This window comes from Leptonotus elevatus, chromosome 10 (assembly GCF_054856555.1).
Source record: "Leptonotus elevatus isolate MCC_2025b chromosome 10, RoL_Lele_1.0, whole genome shotgun sequence".
In the NCBI taxonomy this organism is placed as follows: Eukaryota; Metazoa; Chordata; class Actinopteri; order Syngnathiformes; family Syngnathidae; genus Leptonotus; species Leptonotus elevatus.
Window position 1 is genome coordinate 18,659,941 of NC_141248.1, and position 19,699 is coordinate 18,679,639.

General features: G+C 38.5%; 1 protein-coding gene across 3 annotated transcripts in view; it reads right to left on the minus strand.

Moving 5' to 3' along the window:
• Nucleotides 1-19,699, minus strand: part of nxph4 (neurexophilin 4) — an 85,582-nt gene that overhangs the window by 56,589 nt on the left and 9,294 nt on the right. Inside the window, exon 3 of one of the 3 annotated variants that reach the window (XM_086087053.1) lies at nt 19,057-19,118. The exons of the other annotated variants lie outside the window; for them this stretch is intronic. Within the exon in view, the coding sequence (XP_085943179.1) occupies nt 19,057-19,083 (27 nt within the window). The 5' untranslated portion in view covers nt 19,084-19,118. The remainder of the gene's footprint in view (nt 1-19,056; nt 19,119-19,699) is intronic. 3 annotated transcript variants of the gene reach the window in all.

A 19,699-nucleotide genomic window follows, 5' to 3' on the forward strand; every position in this document is an offset into this window, starting at 1 on the left:
GGAGAAACTACGAGGAGTGATTCCTCAAATGAAACTACACACACACAAAAGCGCAAATTGAAAGCGTTATGCAAGTACTCACCACTCCTCATAATGAGCAAGTATTACTGGAACTTGCAGAGGCTGCTTTGCCTCTCACCGTGAGTGCAAGAAGAAGAAACGGATGACGTATGGAGAGGCTGAATTACAAGGTCCAATCAATCATACAACAGCTTCTGACTTTTGTCCCTTTTTCCTCACTAACCACTTAAAGGGGAAGTCAACCTTAAATATTTCTAGAATTGATTTATTTGTTTTGAGCAGATCATGCAATATGACATATTCCAAAAAGCCAAACACAGCAAAATATTGTAGGAAACCATCAGAAAATAGTCATAGCAAGAAAAGAAAAAAAACAAGATCTTCATGTATACCAGTGACAATAAAGAAAGCTCAACATGTGCTACTGAAAAAGGAGTGGGAAGAAGATAACTTCTTAAATCCCACCCCCATCTTCCAACAATATACACATTACACAGCATTTGTGCAACTTCCGCTTCCCTGATATTTAAATTACATCCATACAAGTCCTACTGGCCAATATAGCATGTTTAGAAAACTGGAACATTAAATACAGATACAATACCATCTAAATAATAATTTGCAAAATTTTAGAATACAATATGTTACAGCAATAATTGAATACCAACAAAGGTAATACAAATATTATATATCAACATGGTAAACTATCATCAGTACCCACAAAATAATGGAATGGAACATGCCAGCATTTTAATTATATTTTTTTTAAAGAACAAACCTAATCAATATCAATTTTTGACAATAATATGTGACCTCACGAGTCTAAACATGACATTCTGATTAGTATGACATTTGTAGAATAAAAGTTATGAAGCAAAATCCAGCCATTTTTATCCATCTCAGGGGGCGGCCATTTTGCCACTTGCTGTCGACTGAAGATGACATTACAGTTGCTCAGGGCTTGACCACTCACAGCTCACCTGTTTTCTGAAGCTGAGCTGTGATTGGTTGTTACCTGAGACCTGAGCAACTGTGATGTCATTTTCACTTGACAGCAAGTGGCAAAATGGCCGCCTTCTGATATTGATAAAAACTGCTGGATTTTGCTGCTTAACTCATATTCCACTAATGCAATATTAACCAGAATATCGTGTTTAGACGAGTGGAGCTCCATAGAACATATTGTCAAGAATTATTATTTTTTGGTTGACTTTGGTCCTTTAAAGGGATACTTGACTCATTGAGACATTTTCAGCAGTAAAAATGTTAATATTTTGCCCAGAATGAATTTGATAGCTTCATTATTTTTCAGGTACAATTAATATGTTTAAAAACAAAATCTTCCACTTGCTGTCGACTGAAGATAACATCACCTGTGCCGAGGAAGTAGGTAACGACCAATCAAACATAGTTCAGTTTGGTGACCAAACCCAGAAAACAGGTGAGCCATGATTGGTCATTACCTACTTTCTCAGCACAGGTGATGTCATTTTCAGTAAGTACGGCAAGTGAATTTTTATTTTTTTTAAGGTATTCATTGTATACCAAAATAAAATGTAGTTATCAAATTTATTCTGGACAAAATACTAACTTTTACAGCTGAAAATGGCTGAGTGAGTCTCATATCCCTTTAAATCAGTGGTTCTCAACTCTGGCCCTCAAGTATCCCTACCAAGCCTGTTTTGCATGTCTCCAAAAGCCAACACGATCCCTCAGCTGTGTTGGCTGAGGGAGACATGCAAACAGGCTGCATAGGGGTACTCGAGGACCGGGGTTGAGAACCACTGCTTTAGATCACTACTTTCATTTATCCCTAATGAAAAACATTGACACTCACCCGACAGCAAATTGGAAATTTTGGAAATTTCCTGTATAAAACTATACAGAGCTATTTGTTTTCATTGAACTTTTTAAAGACATGCTGATAACCCTTGGGTTCTCCTTGAACTTTTTTTGTTGTTTAAAAAAACAAACAGATCCTCCATTGTTTTTAATATAAGTATTCTCTGATAGTTAACTCATGTAATATTGATTACTCATTGCATCTCCTTCCTCTCACCGGCATTTCTCCCATACAATATTCAATAAACCGCTAAAGGATACAACACGCAAGCAATCATACAAATAAAGCCCGTATCTCGCCATACCGACGCCATCTGGAATTCCTCCTGCCTTACAACAACTATCACATCGCAGGTGTTAAAGGTACTTCACGCTATACGCGGCTCAAAATACGAAGGACGACTCGGGCAGACAGGCGGCTAACTGACCGGCAAACCCGCGCTCTTCTTTTTGCAAGCCCTTTTCAAGTCTGTCCACCCGCACGCTTCCGTCTGTCGGACTATTTATGCATTTATGCCGGGCCAGAGGCAGCCTCATTGAGCCCGAGGCATAATTAAACCTCAAGAAGCAAGTAGAGGGTAGAAGGAGAGAAAAAAAAAATCAGCGGGAGGTAAATAGGAAGTGGTGAGAAAGTGATGGACCAAGGTGTGCCTTCCAGCTGGCCTGTAATGATCTTCACTATTCGGGGTGGGAAATGAATCAAGACACACCTCTTGATCAGTTAATTCATCAACCAGGAGGCAACCTAGACTTTTTAACTCGTTCTATTCCTCCTTTTGCCATCCCGTCTTTTTATTCTTATGGTATTATTCCATTTGTCCTTTCAATTTCAGCGAGCTCTTGACATTTAGGAAGGCTCCTTATTATTTCTGGATTAAAACGTCAAATTATATTTAATGACATTCTTGAAAAGTGGTTGAACGTTACGTTACGATTCATTAAAAAAAGCCCAGCGGGAGGTGGTTCAAATGTTGGCTATAAAAAGGTGAATTCAGGTTTGAAAAAAACACTCACTCTGAAAGAGTCCACATTAAAGCACTTGTGCTCTGCTTATTTCCATGGCAGGTGGTGCGTTACATTTGTTAAACACTGCATGTTAGAAAAAGTCACAAGCTGACCGACTCCATATTTACAAATAAGTCTACATTTTCTTGCCTTTTTAATTGGATTCCATGTCTCTCTTTTCTCAACATGCTGCCATCACGCTCATTCTGCTGTGGCGAGAGCAGAGCTGTTGCAAAAAAACAAAAAAAACAAAAAACATAAAAACAGATGTTCATCACTGAGCACAGTCCTGCACGTTCACACTTCACTGTATGTTTCTGATACATCATAACTTTTCCCTCTTTTCGTCTACAAGGCAGAAGGTCCAAGTGATCAAATGTCTGTTGTATAACCCGAGGTTTCATTTCATTTTATGTGCAATTATAATGACACATGAAACACATGCACAAATTGCACATGAATAACTCCAAAGCGTCAATTCCAGGTGGTGGAACCCAGAAGTCGGAAGTCCGTGGCATCTACCCCATTGCTATAAAAACATGGAACCTACCAAAAGAAAGATTAGAGTCTCTTCTTTAATCAGGAAAAATATATATTTCTATCAGTTGCCGTTTTGCAGCAAAGTTTCATCATTATTCACAAATCTGTATAGAACTGTGGGTAAATTAGCTTTTTTTCAACATGGCCCTGGTTGATCTATTTTGCTCTGCTGCCGTTTGTGTAATAACTACTCTGCAATTGAGAGCCTGCATCAAAGCCTTCTATATGCTCTAGCATTAAAAAAAAACATAACATAAAAACGTATAAATGCGTTTTTTATGATTTTTACGACATTTAAAACATTTAAAATAGAATGTAGTTATACATTTTTGGGAGCAAATGAGTTAAGATCACAAGGACTTATTGGCAGAAAAACAAGGCCTGCTGTGACATGGAGCAACGTAAACCAGGAAGTATTAACGAGGAGGGCAGTAACAGATTCAGAGAGGCAAGATACAGTTTTTCCCATTACTCGTTTTATTTATTTTTATGTTTGTTTGCAATAAGAATGGTTCATGGTTAATTCAATATGATGTCTTGTGCTGGCCTAAAACTACCAGTTTGAGGCTTTCAAACATTTTCCATGCAAACTAAAAAGACACGCTTTGTAAAGGTTCATTATTTCCATTGATTTAGCATTTTTTGTTATTCAGTCATAACGTTAGCTATGGGAAGACGGTTTGACAGCATAAAAGCTAGCACTCGAAATAATGTGATTTTCTCAGTATGAGTATTATGTAGACTAAGAAAAGAGGAAAGCATTTGTATACAGAGAAGAGTTATAAATCTGGGGATCGTACTGTGCATATTTGACAAAAACGTAATTTGCACTTTTTTGCTGAAGTACATTTCAGACTCTGTACTGTTTCACTTAATTACTGGAGTTCAATCTTTTTTTTTCTTTTACATAAGTATGTGTATTACTTGTACTTATAATGTATGCAAGTACTTATTTATTTTTTTTACCTCTGAGTATTAAACGTTCTGTAGTATTTATTTTAGCTGAGCTGAGCCCCCCCACATCGATTTAAATTAGTAACGTTCACATTATTATTAGTAATGAATAAATAAATAATGTGCCAAACTAAATATGTGCGTGACCTCTGATGGGAAAAGTTGAGCATTTTAACATTTGTTGATATTTCCGCTGTATTGTATTTAGATTTTTAACTCATTTGCTACCAAACGTATAAAAATGGTCCCAAAAATGTATTTATACATTGTTTTAAAAAATAAAACAAAATTATGCTAGCGCATACAGAAGGCTTTGATACAGTCTCTGACCTAAAGAGGTCGCTTAAAGCAATGGTAGTTATTACAAAAACAGCAGGGGGCAACAGAGTAGAAGAGATCCACCAGGGCTATGTTGAAAACGAGCTGATTTACCCACAGTTCTAAACAGATTTATGAATAATGATGAAACTTAGGTATATTCTAATGCTAATTGCTGTAAAACGGAAACAGATAGAAATATACTTTTTCCCTGATGTAAGAAGAGACTCTCATCTTTCTTTTGGTAGGTTCCAAGTTTTCATAGCAATAGAACAGAATATTCTGTGGGCCTTGCAAAATCAGTCAAAATCCAGTAAAACAGCCAGGAGTAAAGGGGGTTGCTTCAGGGAAAATGGCTGGGAGTGAATGAATTAATGGTGTACACCACCAATCAGAGTATTTTGGAGAGAGGCTTGATTCCGATCTGACGGTAACCAATAAAATCAATTTATTTGTTCCTCTTTATACGCTGCCAAGACACATACCTCACTTAAGCCCTTTGAAAGCAAAGAAATCAAACCTTTATCGTGTAAACCGAGCAGTTAAATTCAGCCTGCAGTCCCATTAAAACCATGCAGTACATATTTAGCTCGCATCAGCGCGATTAGAAACAGTGTCCGAGGCAAGGAAAATGGTGAATGGAAGCATTAAAAATAAAAAAATAAGAACCAGCAAGTTGTAAATCTTACGAGACTTTCACAATTGAGTGCTTACTGAACGGTTGCACGGGGGCTTTAACCCTTCCGTCCCATCTGCTACCAGCCTGCTGTCTGTGGCGATGTGACGAGAAGGAGAGTGGAGGTTAGCTTGGGAGGGACCAGCTGGAGGAGGCGGTTGAACAAACCGCCTCCCTTCCCTTTCCCTGACGTGCAGGGACTCATCTTGTTGCCTCCAGTTATTGATCAAGGAGAGCAGGCAGGAAGCTAACTGAGCAAGGCCTTTACGGCCGAGTAAGCAGCAGCAAACTCTCGGTGCAGCTTGCCTTTGGACTCGCCAAAGCTGCCCCGCTCCCTCTCCTCCTTACACACACAAACACACACGAAGAATAAAGACATTTTTCACTGTCAGGAATGCGCCCGAGGAACAACAGCCGCGGTTAAGTCTGCTGATTTCAGCAGGATAGGGGATTTAAACGTCATACCTGCTCGCCATTGTTATAGTCCGATCGCCCGCTCAATAAAGTCATCCATATAAAGTCGACTCGTGGGTTAGGCTCTGTGCCGGATCTTTAAAAAGTCTATTAGAATTCCAAATGCCACGAGAAGCAGGGTCCTCACGGGCCAAGTGCACTGAAACAGAATTCCCCTCTATTTGCTGGACAATATTGTTTCAGTCAACTTTTGGCTCGCTGCAGAGTAACTCATTGTATTACAGGATTAGTGTGGTATTTTTTTCAATGATGCCAATTGTATAAGCATACAATTATAGATACATTGGCGGGGCAGGAAACCCATTCCTATATTCATGGTTAATTAATCAAAACATGAATTTTCAATGTTTTTTTCCCTCGGTGTGGATCCAATCCTATTTGAAAAACTGTGTTCGTCCTGTAATGTCCTATGATGCCATAAGATGGTGCTAAAGTCCAGACTAACAGGAATGTAGTAATTGGTGCATGTTTAATCTTGCGCTCTGGTGAGTGGCTGTTAAATAGCTAAAATAAACAAACAGCAGAGGTCTTATTATTTCTTCACAATTGGTATTTTCACATGTTGCGAAATCAAACTGGTGCAATTATTCTAATAATATTAGTTTTATTATTATTTTCATCTGTAAGCCATTTGTTTTAAAGGGTATTAATGTCAAATGAATTTGAAAGTATTAGATTAAAGTATTTTGGGATGACAATTTTATTCATTTATTTATCTTATGGTTTAAACTATCAATACAGGCTGTTATAAATATTGAGGGGGGTTAACACATTCACTCCCAGCCATTTTTACTGAACGCTCCTGGCTGTTTTACTGGATTCTGACTGATTTTGCAAGGCCCACAAAATATTGTGTTCAATTTCTATAAAAACATGGAACCTACCAAAAGAAACATTAGAGTCTCTTCTTACATGAGGAAAAAAAAAGTATATTTCTGTTTCCGTTTTAGAACATAGCTTAATTTCATCATTATTCACAAATCTGTTCAGAACTTTAGAGCTTGTTTTCAACATGGCCCTGGTTGATCTCTTATACTCCACCGGCTGGCCGTTTTTGTAATAACTACCATTGCTTTAAGCGACCTCTTTAGGTCAGAGGCTGCATCAAAGCCTTCTGTATGCTCTAGCATTAAAAAAAGAAAAACATAAAACAAACGTATAAATATGTCTTTGGGACACTTAAAACATTTAAAATAGAACGTAATTTGGGAGCAAATGAGTAATTAATTACTTAATTACTTTTTACGGTATTAGAACCCCAAACTCAAATTTTCTGGAAAGATATACTTGCCTTTTACTTTTGATTGGCACCACCATAAAAGGGTTAAAATACTGGCAAAAAGGAAAGTTGCGATGAACTAAAACTATTTGCAACATAGCTGTTAGCATAGTGTCAAATGCGTAAATCAACACAATCCAGAAATAGAGAAAGAAAAAACTACAGGTGAGGGCATACAGTGCTGAAAAAAAAATACTAGCATGGAGACCATCTGGCCTGCTAAAATCTCTTTAATGTGCACTGATTCCATTTAAGTGACATTTCAACGTTGACCATTTTTAACAGGATGGAAGATTTTCAAAGTGACCTTTTTTTACCCATCTTATTTTAATATGCTCACGCGGAGACACATGGCAATTCAAATTCCGTTTCAATTAAGGGGCTCCGAGAACAAACAAGTTGAGCTGGATCCGGTTGGTCACATAGCGGCACTTAATTAGCATCCCCCTCTCTAAAATTGTCTACCTTCTGCGGCGACCCCCTCAACATCTTGTTTCTCGCACCTTTGCCGCTGGAGTGCTACAGACGTGCTTGAAACATCCCCTCCGGACTTCACGTCATCCGCTCCTTTAATCAGCTCGTTTGTCTTAAGGACCGGGAGTCTGCCATCCTCTGCGAGTTACAAACTTTGTGCGCGGGTTTTTATCATCTTCAGTGCACTACATGTGCCCTTTGCTGGGACCGGCGTCTGAGGAGGCTTCAGTTGCTTAACCTTTATTCGGTGATGTATGAGCTGAGGGGGGTGGTGGCTGCAGGCCTGTGCATCCATTATGTCAGCCGGGAAGTCCAGAGTGAAGCAGTAGCAGAAGAAAAAGCCTCAACACTGCAGAATGATCTTTTTCATTGGATTTCAATTATTAAAAAAGAGAAGAAGAAGAAGAAAGAAACACGGCCAGGTGCAAGAGGTTGGCAAGTCTGTTGCATGACTCTAGTTGGGTTTCCATCCACGCATTTTCATTTGAATTTTCAAGAAATGCGAAAATAAAACTGAATGGAAATGCTAGGAATTCGAAAAAGGGCCAAAAATTCGCAAAAACGTTTTTACGCTAAGAGGGGGTGGATTTTGAAGCGTATCAAAAAAGGAAAATGCGGATTTTGGCTATGGAAACAGGTTTTGCAAATAACCGCTGGCAAGACCGGATACACGTCGTACGTTTTGACTGAATATTACGTCACGCGTCCTAAAGCAATGGCAGACGATAAAGTAAGGTATGTTTAGGGGTGACGACAAAACAGAAATCTTTTTGGAATTAATTGAAGAAGCCAATATGAATGCTATTTTAGATGGAAAACCGCAAAGAAACGCTACTGTTTATCAAGAATTACAAAAGCAAACTCCTATGATGTCATCGCACAGCGCAGTTGCTTCCTGGTCTTCTTCTTCTTCTTTTAAATTACTAGTGGATCACATCTCTACAGCCGGCGGAATCCCCTCTCAATATTCGCAAAAGAAGAACAGATGGAAACAGGCATAAGTCGCATGTCTGTTTTGCGCATTTTCAGTAAATTCGCGTAAAAATTTCGAAACAATTAAATGGAAACCTGACTTCTGAAGTAATGGGTTGAATCTCAGCTTGGGTATTTGTTTTCTAATAAGGTTGGCGAATTAAACAAATTCAGATTAACATCACAATATAGTAGAATCTACGATTTTGGAAAAAAAAAAAATCAGGAGGTTTTCCCAAACTCATGTACGGACCACAGCAAGTGAATTTCTGGGGAGCCGCTTCGATTGAATTAAGTCGGCTGAGTTCCATTCCAAAATGCCTTCTTCTATCTGTGCTGGTGTATAAATACCAAAAGAAAGAAAACTCTACCCGAGTGCAGTTAGGACTTGGCTTTGTGCTAGGCTTGCACTGAAAAAAATTATAATTTGCATCGTAAATGATTCTGTAGTTCTGCCCTCGACATGACAGCATGCGAATTAATGTTTTTTGTTTTGTTTTTACAGAAGTTTTTTAAGTGTTTTAATCAACTAAAATGAACATAGCCTATCAAGCCTCATTGTCTCCCCCCATCCCGGTTCCTCCGTTGGGCAGAATCAATGACTCGAGGCGACCATGTGTGTGTGAGCTTTGTTTTAGCCGGCCGACGCTCAATGAGTCGCAAAGAGTGTCATCCCTCATGGTCCGTCCCACAGGCTGGCCGTGAGGTGGGTGGGATGGAATGGAAGTGGAACAAACAGGCTGTTCAATGAGGGGCGGAACAGTGTGAAATTGCCTCCGAATGATAAGACTCCATTACCGCGAGCCGAGGAGTTACGAACTAATATGTACAGTGGACCGTTCATCTTAATGTCTTATTTCGGACAAACATGGAATAAATGAGTGTGATTTCTAGTTGTATTAACGTGTGTAAGGTTTGATTGCACTCAGGTAAGCTTAGTATACACATCACGATAATCAGGCATCCCTCAACACTTCCTGATCAAAATCAGCAAAGATTATTGGAGAATTCTAAAAGACGATTCTGAATGATTATGAGTTGAGATTATTTTGTTAAAATATTATCTAGTGGTGTGGATTTGATTGATTTTTTTTTCTCCCCATCATGATTATCTTGGGGTGTTTTAAAATTGTTCTCCTCTAACCATAATTATTCTGTGTTGTGTTAAGTTAAGAGTGATTTTTTTTGTATCCTGTTTTGTGGGTTGTGTTAAAACAAGAGCTGTCAAACGATAATTTTGTTTTAATCAGATTAATCACGTTTTAGAATTTTGATTAATCATGATTAATCACTTAATAAAAAAAAGGCTTTTTATCAAAAAAATTTGAAGAGCACCTAATTATGTGTTAATTCTTTCTTCCTTAAATATTATGGGGATGTCTTCCAAATGTTTTGATCCACTGCACACTCTCATCCTCTACTTTTCCTAATAAATTAATTACTTGCATCATTTAAAATGAAATAAAAAATGACCCCAATAGTTTGACTAGAAAAAAATATTCTAAATGTCATATAACATGCAGTTATGTTCATTGCTCAAACTCAACCTGCGCTACTTTGAACATAACTATCCGATGTCAAACGAAAGGATGGTCTGCGGTCAAAATTAATAGTGTGATTAATTTGTGTTGATACATGATTCATGGGATTATTTTTTGTGATTAATCAATGAGTTAACGCTTTAACTTTAACAGCACTAGTTAAGACTAATTTCCTTTTAGTTATAACGATTATCCTCCGGTATGGGGTGTTTTAAAAGTGATTTTTAAAATCATAACGATAAGACTGCTGTGTGTGCTGCGAATAACCATTATTCAGTGTGTGGGTTCTATTGATTTTTTTTTTATTTATTTATTATTATTATTATTTATTTATTTTTTTTAATCACAATGACTATCCTATGTTGTGTGTCGTGTCATGCTGATTGATTGATTAGCATTGATTATCCTTTGGTGTATGTTGTTTTAGTAGTTTTATATATATATTTATTTAGCTATTTATTAATTTTTTAGGACATTTCCGTTCATTTCAATGAGGAAATACAATGTACCGTCCATTTAGTGTACTGCCCAGTTAGTTTTACGTCTCACTGAATTCAGTTGTTCCCATGCAACGATGCAAAGTGTGTGGCATACCCCTCCCAACAACCACCCCCCTCACTCCCGGCAACCACGCACCACCAAAAATCACAATTTAACTGGGAGATTGTTGAATATTTGTCGGCGGAAAAATCACAGCAAGCACCTAATTGGGCTACTGATTGGCCGGTGGTAATTGAAGGCAAGCATATAGACAGAATGGGGAAACTGCGTGTGAGCGGGGTTAGGGCGGTGTTGCTGACACCTCCCACACAGTGTGAGATGTTGCGCCAATTAAAAGGCACTAAGGATGCGTCTTCCTGTTTTGCTTCTGCTTGTTAATTACTGGTGGGAGCTCTGTACAAGCTGCTTCTGATAACAGTTTGTCTGCGAGAAGAAAATGTAAGAAAAGATGGCTACAGAAAAAAAAAAAAAAGGGTTCATGGAAGATTTAAATGTGCAAACCCCGTGGAAATGAAAGGTGGCGCGGCTTATTAGCAGGACGACGGCACTGATGGGAGCAGGAATAATATCAGACGCCGGTCGGTTGGCTCGAGATTGCAATAGATGACTCGTGGCGGGAAGTCAAAGTCATGTTCTTTGTTGTCACGGTCCTTCCTGCAAAAGCGATTACACGAGGAGAGCACAACGGCAGCGCGGGACTGTAATTATATTTCAAAACAACTCGTGTATGTTTCACACTGCGCTTGAATCAAAGGGCTTCGTGCAATGTCAGCCTCCCGACAACTTTTAGAATGTCTCCAATGGCTGCAAAACAAACCTATGCTGCTGGAAGAAAAGCTTTACTCCTACACACAAGTTAACTTTTCAGGTACGGTTTTAGGTAAGACGGCGGATAGCGTGGTTGGCACTTCTGCCTCGCAATTGAGGTTCTGGGTTCAAACTTTGACTAAAGCTTTTCTATGTAGAATTTCAGTGAAGACTATGTGAGTGAGTAAGAATGGCCGTAGGTCTATGTGTGCCCCATGATTGGCTGGCAACCAGTCCCGTATTCTGCAATTTCATAAAATTTGCTGGCGAGTTAGAAGGACAAGCAGAGTTGAAAATCAGCAACAAGAATAATTTGTGGTGAATGCGTGTCTTGTGCCAATCTTAAAAAAAACATTTAGCATTTGTTTTGTCAAATCACGACATTTTGCATGTCCAGTTATTTCTTAGAAAGAAAGAAAGAAAGAAAGAAAGAAAGAAAGAAAGAAAGAAGGAAAGAAGGAAAGAAAACAAGGAACGTACGTGCTAAAATACATTACAATGGAATTCTGGGCGTGACAACCCAGTAAGACGAGCACATCTGCAGCACACCTGGACCGTCACATGGAAGAGAGCCAGGGAAAGCGGTGATAACACGGACATGTATATATTGTGTGGAATTATAAATGTAGATTAAGTCAGCTGGCATGTCAACATATCGTCTCACTGCCATGGAAACAGCCTCAACAGGCCAAATGAGGAACACGAACACGAGTGATAAGGGCTCCAGCGCAAAAGCAAAGAAAATGGTTGTTTTGGTAACAGGACGACAATAATTTCTATTTTTGGTGTTGTGCTAAGTTATCAAAACAGGTCTTGGTATTAGCCCAGTTCGGATCATTTCCACTTTGGGGTGTACTCACTCTTGTTGACAGTGCTTTAGACATTAATATCTATATAATACTTACAAAAATGTGAAGGACGTACTCACTTGTGTGAGACACTGTAAGCAAAAGGCGGTCTTTTTTGTAGCCATTCCAGCCGCTTTCCAACATCTTCCCTCGCCTTGTTTCCGCCTCTTGACATATGATGAAGTGCACATATTGAGACTCCGGTTCCCATCTTCATTTCCCTTTATCTCCGCTGTTTGGAGTGTCACTGTTATTAATACCCGGGGCCACAAAAGAGGGAGGCGCACGGCAATGCCAGGGGAAGAAAGAGTGCACCACACAGCGGGGCTGGCATGTGGACTTCCGAGCGCAAAGTAGGCGTGGACGAAAGAGACAACGGAGGCGTGTCATCCGGTTGTATCACAGGGTTTCATTAGGCGCCAAATATAAAGGTCAGGTGGACGATGACAGAAAATGCAAACAGTCCTAAGTTAGACACAATTAACCTTTTCCTCGGTGGCGATGATGTCCTCGCTGTCACGCTTGACACTCATGCAATAATCTTTTTTGTTCTTTACTTCTACATGTTCTTTTCCATTTTAATCGCCTCCATGCATCACGTCTTGTACAACATAATGGCCTCTTTTTCTGTACAGACTTAAAAATGTCACCAAGTAAAAAAAGAAAACTCAATTCATAAAGAGGACAAAAAGGAAAATGCTCATGAAGTGTGATTAAAGAATGGGGCGTGACAAGTTTTTAAGTAACAGTTTGAATGTTCCTAATGGTCATACAAGTATAAAAAATTAGGGGTGTTAGGCAATTTAAAAAATGTATATTAATGAATCGCATGACTTCGATAGTTAACTTACGATTAGTCGCAAATGTTGTAAATGTACAATAAAAAAATTTTTTTTTGTAAGATTTCATACTCTAAAAGTAGGGAAAAAATTAAACTAATGGAAATATGGCTGCATTTCGTTAGTCATTGATACAGTAATTTCATAATATTTCATCAAATTGAGTTGAAATTAAAAAGATGTACTGTAAAAAACATATATTGTACAAATATTGAATGTGTCATTTTTCTGTCACGAGATGGCATAATTGCATTTGTAAGACAGTGACAGCTCAGCATTTTCTTTTCATATTAAGAGCTACCTAATCTTTAACATGAAGTAACTTGTGAAATTCTGCATATTTTTAAAATTGTTAAATACAATTTGACCCCAGTCCCCACAAATATATGCATTATTATAATTAGGGATGTCCCGGTCACACTTTTTTGGAACAGAGTCCGAGTCACCTTATTTTGAGATCAGCCGATACAGAGTCCCGATCCGATACCTCAGCATTTTATTAAGGAGATAAAAAAGTGTTTTGTTTGTTTTTGTTTAGGATTAGGGTTAGTTTAGTTTTTTTTACAAACGGGACATCCCTGTTTATTATTACATTTATTACTGCTCAATTTTAAAGTGGACGTGTATGCTGGGAATTTCCCCAGTACAGGCTTTCCAAGTAAGAGGCGGTCATTAATCACACGTTAAAAAGATTTGTGGCATTAAAGGAACTTTAAATTAACTAAACAACAATTTTGACTCCCATAATAAAAATACATTATAGGCCCTTTCAAGAAAAATAATTGAAACATGTTTTGTAAATTTGCCAAACCACAGAAAATAAGTATACAAAATGTAGCTTGAAATTTTTTTTTTTTAAATGGATAAATCAAGCCATTGTCTCTCAAATGCAGTGGGCGTGGCCTGTGAATGCACCATGGGCACTTTTTTCCCCCAAAGTATATTTTTATTTGACCATTTATGACTGAAATGTCTTCTAATTAGTAGATTAACACCTTAGCTGTTCACAATTGGTACAATAGTTTTCAGAATTTCCCACGCCCTATCTGCGCGGTGTGTATGTGAAGAAGGGTATGTGCAGTTTCATTTTCCGTCAGCAGGTGTCAGTAGCGATTCACAATTGAATATGTGCAATATGAAGTCACATGCATAATGTTTGGTGTTCCACAGGGTTCAATTCTTGGGCCTCTGCTGTTTTCATTGTATTCTGGGCACAGTAGCGTGTCACCGGGAAAAAAAAAATCGAACAAAAATCAGGAAAACTCAAACGACGAAAATGAGTTTAACGCTGTATCTCTGCAATTCAGTACCACATAACTCTCAATCTGTTACCTTCAAGCATATACAGTATAGTTTATACAGAAACAAATTTAGGATTTCACTTGAGACTTTAACCAGTGTTAAACAAACTAAAATAAAACTACTCATCATTTGAATAGCATTGCCATACAAGGACATAGAGACGTCAAACATTCCGAGGACACTGTAAAATAATACTATTTTAAAAAAAGGGTAAAAATGCTCACCCTTTGAATAGACACATACCCTTTACATTCATAAGTATATTTTGAGAATGTAAAGAGAAGTTTAATATTGTATGGCAAAATAAAACTACTCATCCAATATAACTGAATAATACTCACTCGTTCAATAAAACGTCAAACTAGCATAAAGAGAGAAGTGAGACAAAATGAAAACAAATGACTCACCCGTTGAATAAAAGTATAAAGAAAGACGTGAGTCATCACCACTGACCTTTGAGGCATATAATATAAGCTCCAAAAGAGTATATTTATGGTACAGTATATACATTTCAAACTGTATGTGCGTATGCCTTGACATTATTAGTCATTGGAAAATTTTGATTCTCTCAGCCGAGTGGGTCCTTTCTTATGAGTCACCCCCTTGCCATGACCGTCGTTCGTTCAATGGTCGCCATGGCAACTTTTAATTAGCCGCCTAATGAGCGGTATGCTAACTGCTGCGCTGCATTTTCATGTCCGATTGAAGCCATAATTGTGGAATGAAAACGTGATCGGGCGTGGACGTATTGAGCATAAATATAAGACGGATTGGTTACAAAGAGACTATGCATGTTTTGCTATGAATCAATAAATAAGTTGGAATAATTTGATTGCACAAAGAAAGGAAAAAATATACAGTTCATTGGAGTCTTGAGAAATGGGTTTAATTCAGTAAGTTACAGTAGTGCTATGTCTTTGCAGAGGATAAAGAATATATAGCTGTAAGTATAGTAGAAGCCAATATAAAGTAGATTTAAATATCCTTATGGACAAAGACATGTATGGTGGCAAAACTGGTGTGTGCGTGTGTATGTTTAGCAGCGTGTATACAGCAGTGCAGTGCAGTGAAGCGCTAGGTGACCTTTCGGCTGGTGAGAAGGTGGCGTCTCAGTGACAGCGTGACAGAGCGAGCTTGAGCCTTTTTTTGTAATGGATGGCCGCTCTCAAGGTGAACACCTTCTCTTTCCTCACTTCGCTCTTCATCCCACATGTTTTTTTTTTTATAAGCAATGGAACATCTCACAGGGTTACTTGCCATGACATTTGATGTTTTTATGAATACCGGAAAATGGATTAAAGTAAGTTCATTCAACAGTTTTTTTCTTTAATTTTAATTTTGTATGGACCTGTGTCTGCAATAAAGAATGACTTGAAATAACCAGCGCAACACCAGGATGGCAAGACATCACCTTTCCAATTATGCTTCAAATCACCGTAATTCCGTTACAACACACTTCAAATACAATCACTCCAATTAAATTCTTCAATTACAGTGCAATTCTCTCAGACTGACTGACACAAAATCACTTTCACTAACTAGGATATGACTCACTACCGTTACAGTTTTAGTAGGAGTTTTCGCCAATTATTAAATAATTCACTCTAATTATGACACGATAAACCTCAATTATGATACGATTCACTCCACTTACAACATGATGCAAAAGACTTGCATACAATTATTTCCAACATTTATATATTGTGTGGAATTATAAATGTATTATTGGATGGAATTTGGATGGAATTTGCTCCAATTACAACACAATTCCAAACAATTTTGAAAGGATACACTTCTAATACGAGATCACTCATTCCATTTATGACACAATGTACCATATTTTTCACTTCAATGACAATTTACACTTATTATGATACAATTACGATTCACACTTGCATTCAATACGATTCAATCCAACCTTGATTTGATTTACTCCGAATTGTGCCGGGATTCATTCCAATTAGCATAATACGCAATTACAAATTGTTAAAAAATATATATATATCATTGCCATCCATCTCTTAAACTCAGCTCCTACCTACCTGTCTTGTCTCATTTTACTGGACTTATCCCATCTATTGAATTCCCTCCAGCAGTTTAGCTGACAGTGTATTTTCAAAGAAAGGATATAGTGTATGATAATGATATTGAAGAGGCACGCATTAATCCCCAAGAGAGTTCATGCATGTGGGTGGAACGGGGCTGCAGGGGTGTACAATTTGCTGGTGGTATTGATCGGAGCTTAGGGGACACGCACGGTGGGTCATAGCACAGCAACATACGTGCACGCTATTGATAGGGCACCCACAACTTTGCAAGAAATTAACTCTACTGTGTATCATTCTAATGGATCAGACAGTAGAAAAAAGCATATTGTTATACACGTTAAGGGTAGAATACAGAAAATTCAGCTATTTTAAAAAATAAATACCAGACTGGGGTGTGCCACTGGGATAGGTTCTAGGGGCACTTTAAAAAGGTAAATTATTTGCCTGTTTGTATTATTTACAGCAAAATTAAAATCTTCGCCAATTCCAACCCTCGGGCATTTGAGCAGGAGTGGATACTACTACAGCTATAAAAACAAAAACAAAAGCGTGAACTGAGTGGATGTCATAAACAAATAAACATTGAATTTTCACTGGTGGAGGCAGTACTTCATCTGAACACTAGGGGAGCACAATGTCAAAGGAGTACAAACAGTAGATAAGAGATGAAGAAGAACGTAGTGTGAGAACATAAACTAATATTTGCAAAACCACAAATAAATTCTGTGAAAAGGAAGGAAAAGGAAATGTGCTATTTTGATATTATTTGAAGGATCCTTGCAACTGGACACCTTGGCATTTTAATTGAAAATGCCTGTCATAATTAAATATAGGAGTATTAAACCCATTACGGTTAAGAGTTATTGTGCAGATAATAATGTAGACGTGTTTTTCTTCTGCAAAGTTTCAACAGTCAAAGTTCAATCGTAAAATGTTCCAGCCGCTATCTTGTGATTAGGACACAGTTCCTATTTTCCGGCAGCAGGAGCATGAGCCATGCTCTTTTCTCACGGGACTCTGCTCTCTTCACAGATAACTTCAATTTACATCATTTAAACATTGTTTAACCGCTTAATAAATGCTTTGCAATACTATGCGAGTAAATATGGGATAACTTATGTACATTTATTCTAACACTAACAATCACATTGGAGCAAGCCAAACAGTTGCGTACATGATCACATGCTCCATGTCCGACACATCGCTCAGAACTAACCAAATATGTCACACTTTGCTGCTTTAATGGCCCGACGCGTTTGCTTAAGCTCGTCTAAAGAGATTAATTGTTAATTGCGGGCCTCATTAACGATGCGATTATGGCACGGCCCTGGCAGGTACGGGCGAGCGCGGCGACCGGGAGAAGCGCGATGACAAGCAGCATTCGCCGCTCATCCATCACGCCGGCTAACTTTGACGCTCATTTGAAAGTTTGCCGACGGATGCAACTTAAAGAACCCCTCCCCCCGTCCCCCACCTCGCCTCTCACAGCTTCCATTTCATCAGTTCCACGCTCAAAGATGCTGAGCCTATAAGAGGCGAGGCAGTGCATTAATTAAAATACAGCAATTTGCTTTCCTCTCCTTTTTTTTGTTGCAGGGGCGGCGGTCGTTGAGATTGATGAGGGCCTGTCCCAAACACAAAAGGCGCGATCCATCTATATCGGAGGGCCTGATGGTGATGGAACATCCATTAAAGGCCCGGTATGCATTAAAATGTCAACTTTCATATTATAAACACCGCTTGCTCGTAACAATATTTGTTTGCTGAGCAGGAGTCTTGTAATATGTCACATCGCCTGAACGGCGTTTGCCCCCAAAAAACGTCTATATATTTAAGGGGGGCTACAATGAGGAGGAGGAGAAGGATAAATTATCTTCACCTAGACAAAGAGTCATAGAAGCCCTCCGGGGTCTGTGTCCTTCTCATGGACCTTTGGTATGGATTTTTGAAGCATTATCATGCCATTTTAATGAAGCTTTTCATTGAAAGAACACACAACGATAATAATAAAAAAAAACATTCATTTAAGATTTACCCGACACCTCTTCAACGGGAAGTCAACTACGAAAAAAAAAATTATTTACAGAGTTACACTCTAAATACAGCATTATGACCGTTAATGTCTGGTTCAGTCAACCTAGAACATTTAATAAACAACAGACAAGAAAGGAAGACAACAGACCTAGATTATTTTTGCTTGCGAGGAGAACGGGCAGGGATGTGCACAGTTACAATCTTCTACCGCCCTGAAGCACATTCTGCCCAGCCCTCTCTTTTGATTTCTTTAAGGGCGGTCCCTGGTTACACAGTCGTTGCTGCTCTAAAAGTGTGGGGTAAACACAGCTGCAACCATCACGGATATGAGTCATTGTGCAGATAATAATACAGACGTGTTTTCCTTCTGTGCTGAACGTTCCAATAGTCCAACAGTTCATCCGCAGTGTTTCAGCCGCTATCTTGTGATAAGGGCACAGTTTTTGTTTTGCAGCTGCAAGAGCATGAGCCATGCTTTGCAATACTGTAAGAGTAAATATGGGATAACTTATGGACATTTATTCTAACAAATAATTAAGTAATTAAGCAGCAAAATCCAGTGAGCCGTGATTGATCGTTACCTGAGCCCTCAAGAAGTGTGATGTCATTTTCAGTCAACAGCAAATGGCAAAATGGCTGCCCCCTGAGATGGATAAAAATGGGTGGATTCATTAGAATGTTTAGACTAGTGGGGCTGCATGGAATATAATATTGGAAAGAACATTTTGGGGTTGACTTCCCCTTGTGTGTGTTTTTGTTTCTGTGGTTATGTTGTGTCACCTGGGAAGAAGTCAAGCATGTGTGTCATTGTTACTGAATTAAGCAGTCAAATGACAAAATGAGGCATTTCTTTGCACGGGCAGCACGGCATCAAAGAAAGGCGGAGAAAGCTTGAAAAAGAGACATAAAGTGAAAGAAGTAAACAATATGATCGCTGTGACATTGCCACTGTCTAATTTCTTCATTTTCAAACTAAAGAAAACTAGAATGAGTTTCCAGATGTTCAGAAACAGCAGGCACATGCTTTTATGTGTGTTTTGTCATTTGGACTCATGCATTATTCAGGTAGAAATTAAAGAAAATGTTGATAAATGTCCAATCTCGCAGTGTGAAAGAAAATGGCTGGATCCGCACCAATCCTTAATGGGCTTTCGCTTGGCCCGAGCACCAACACTACAAAAAGCTTAGTGGGAATCAATAAAGTCATTTATATGTAATTCTGCT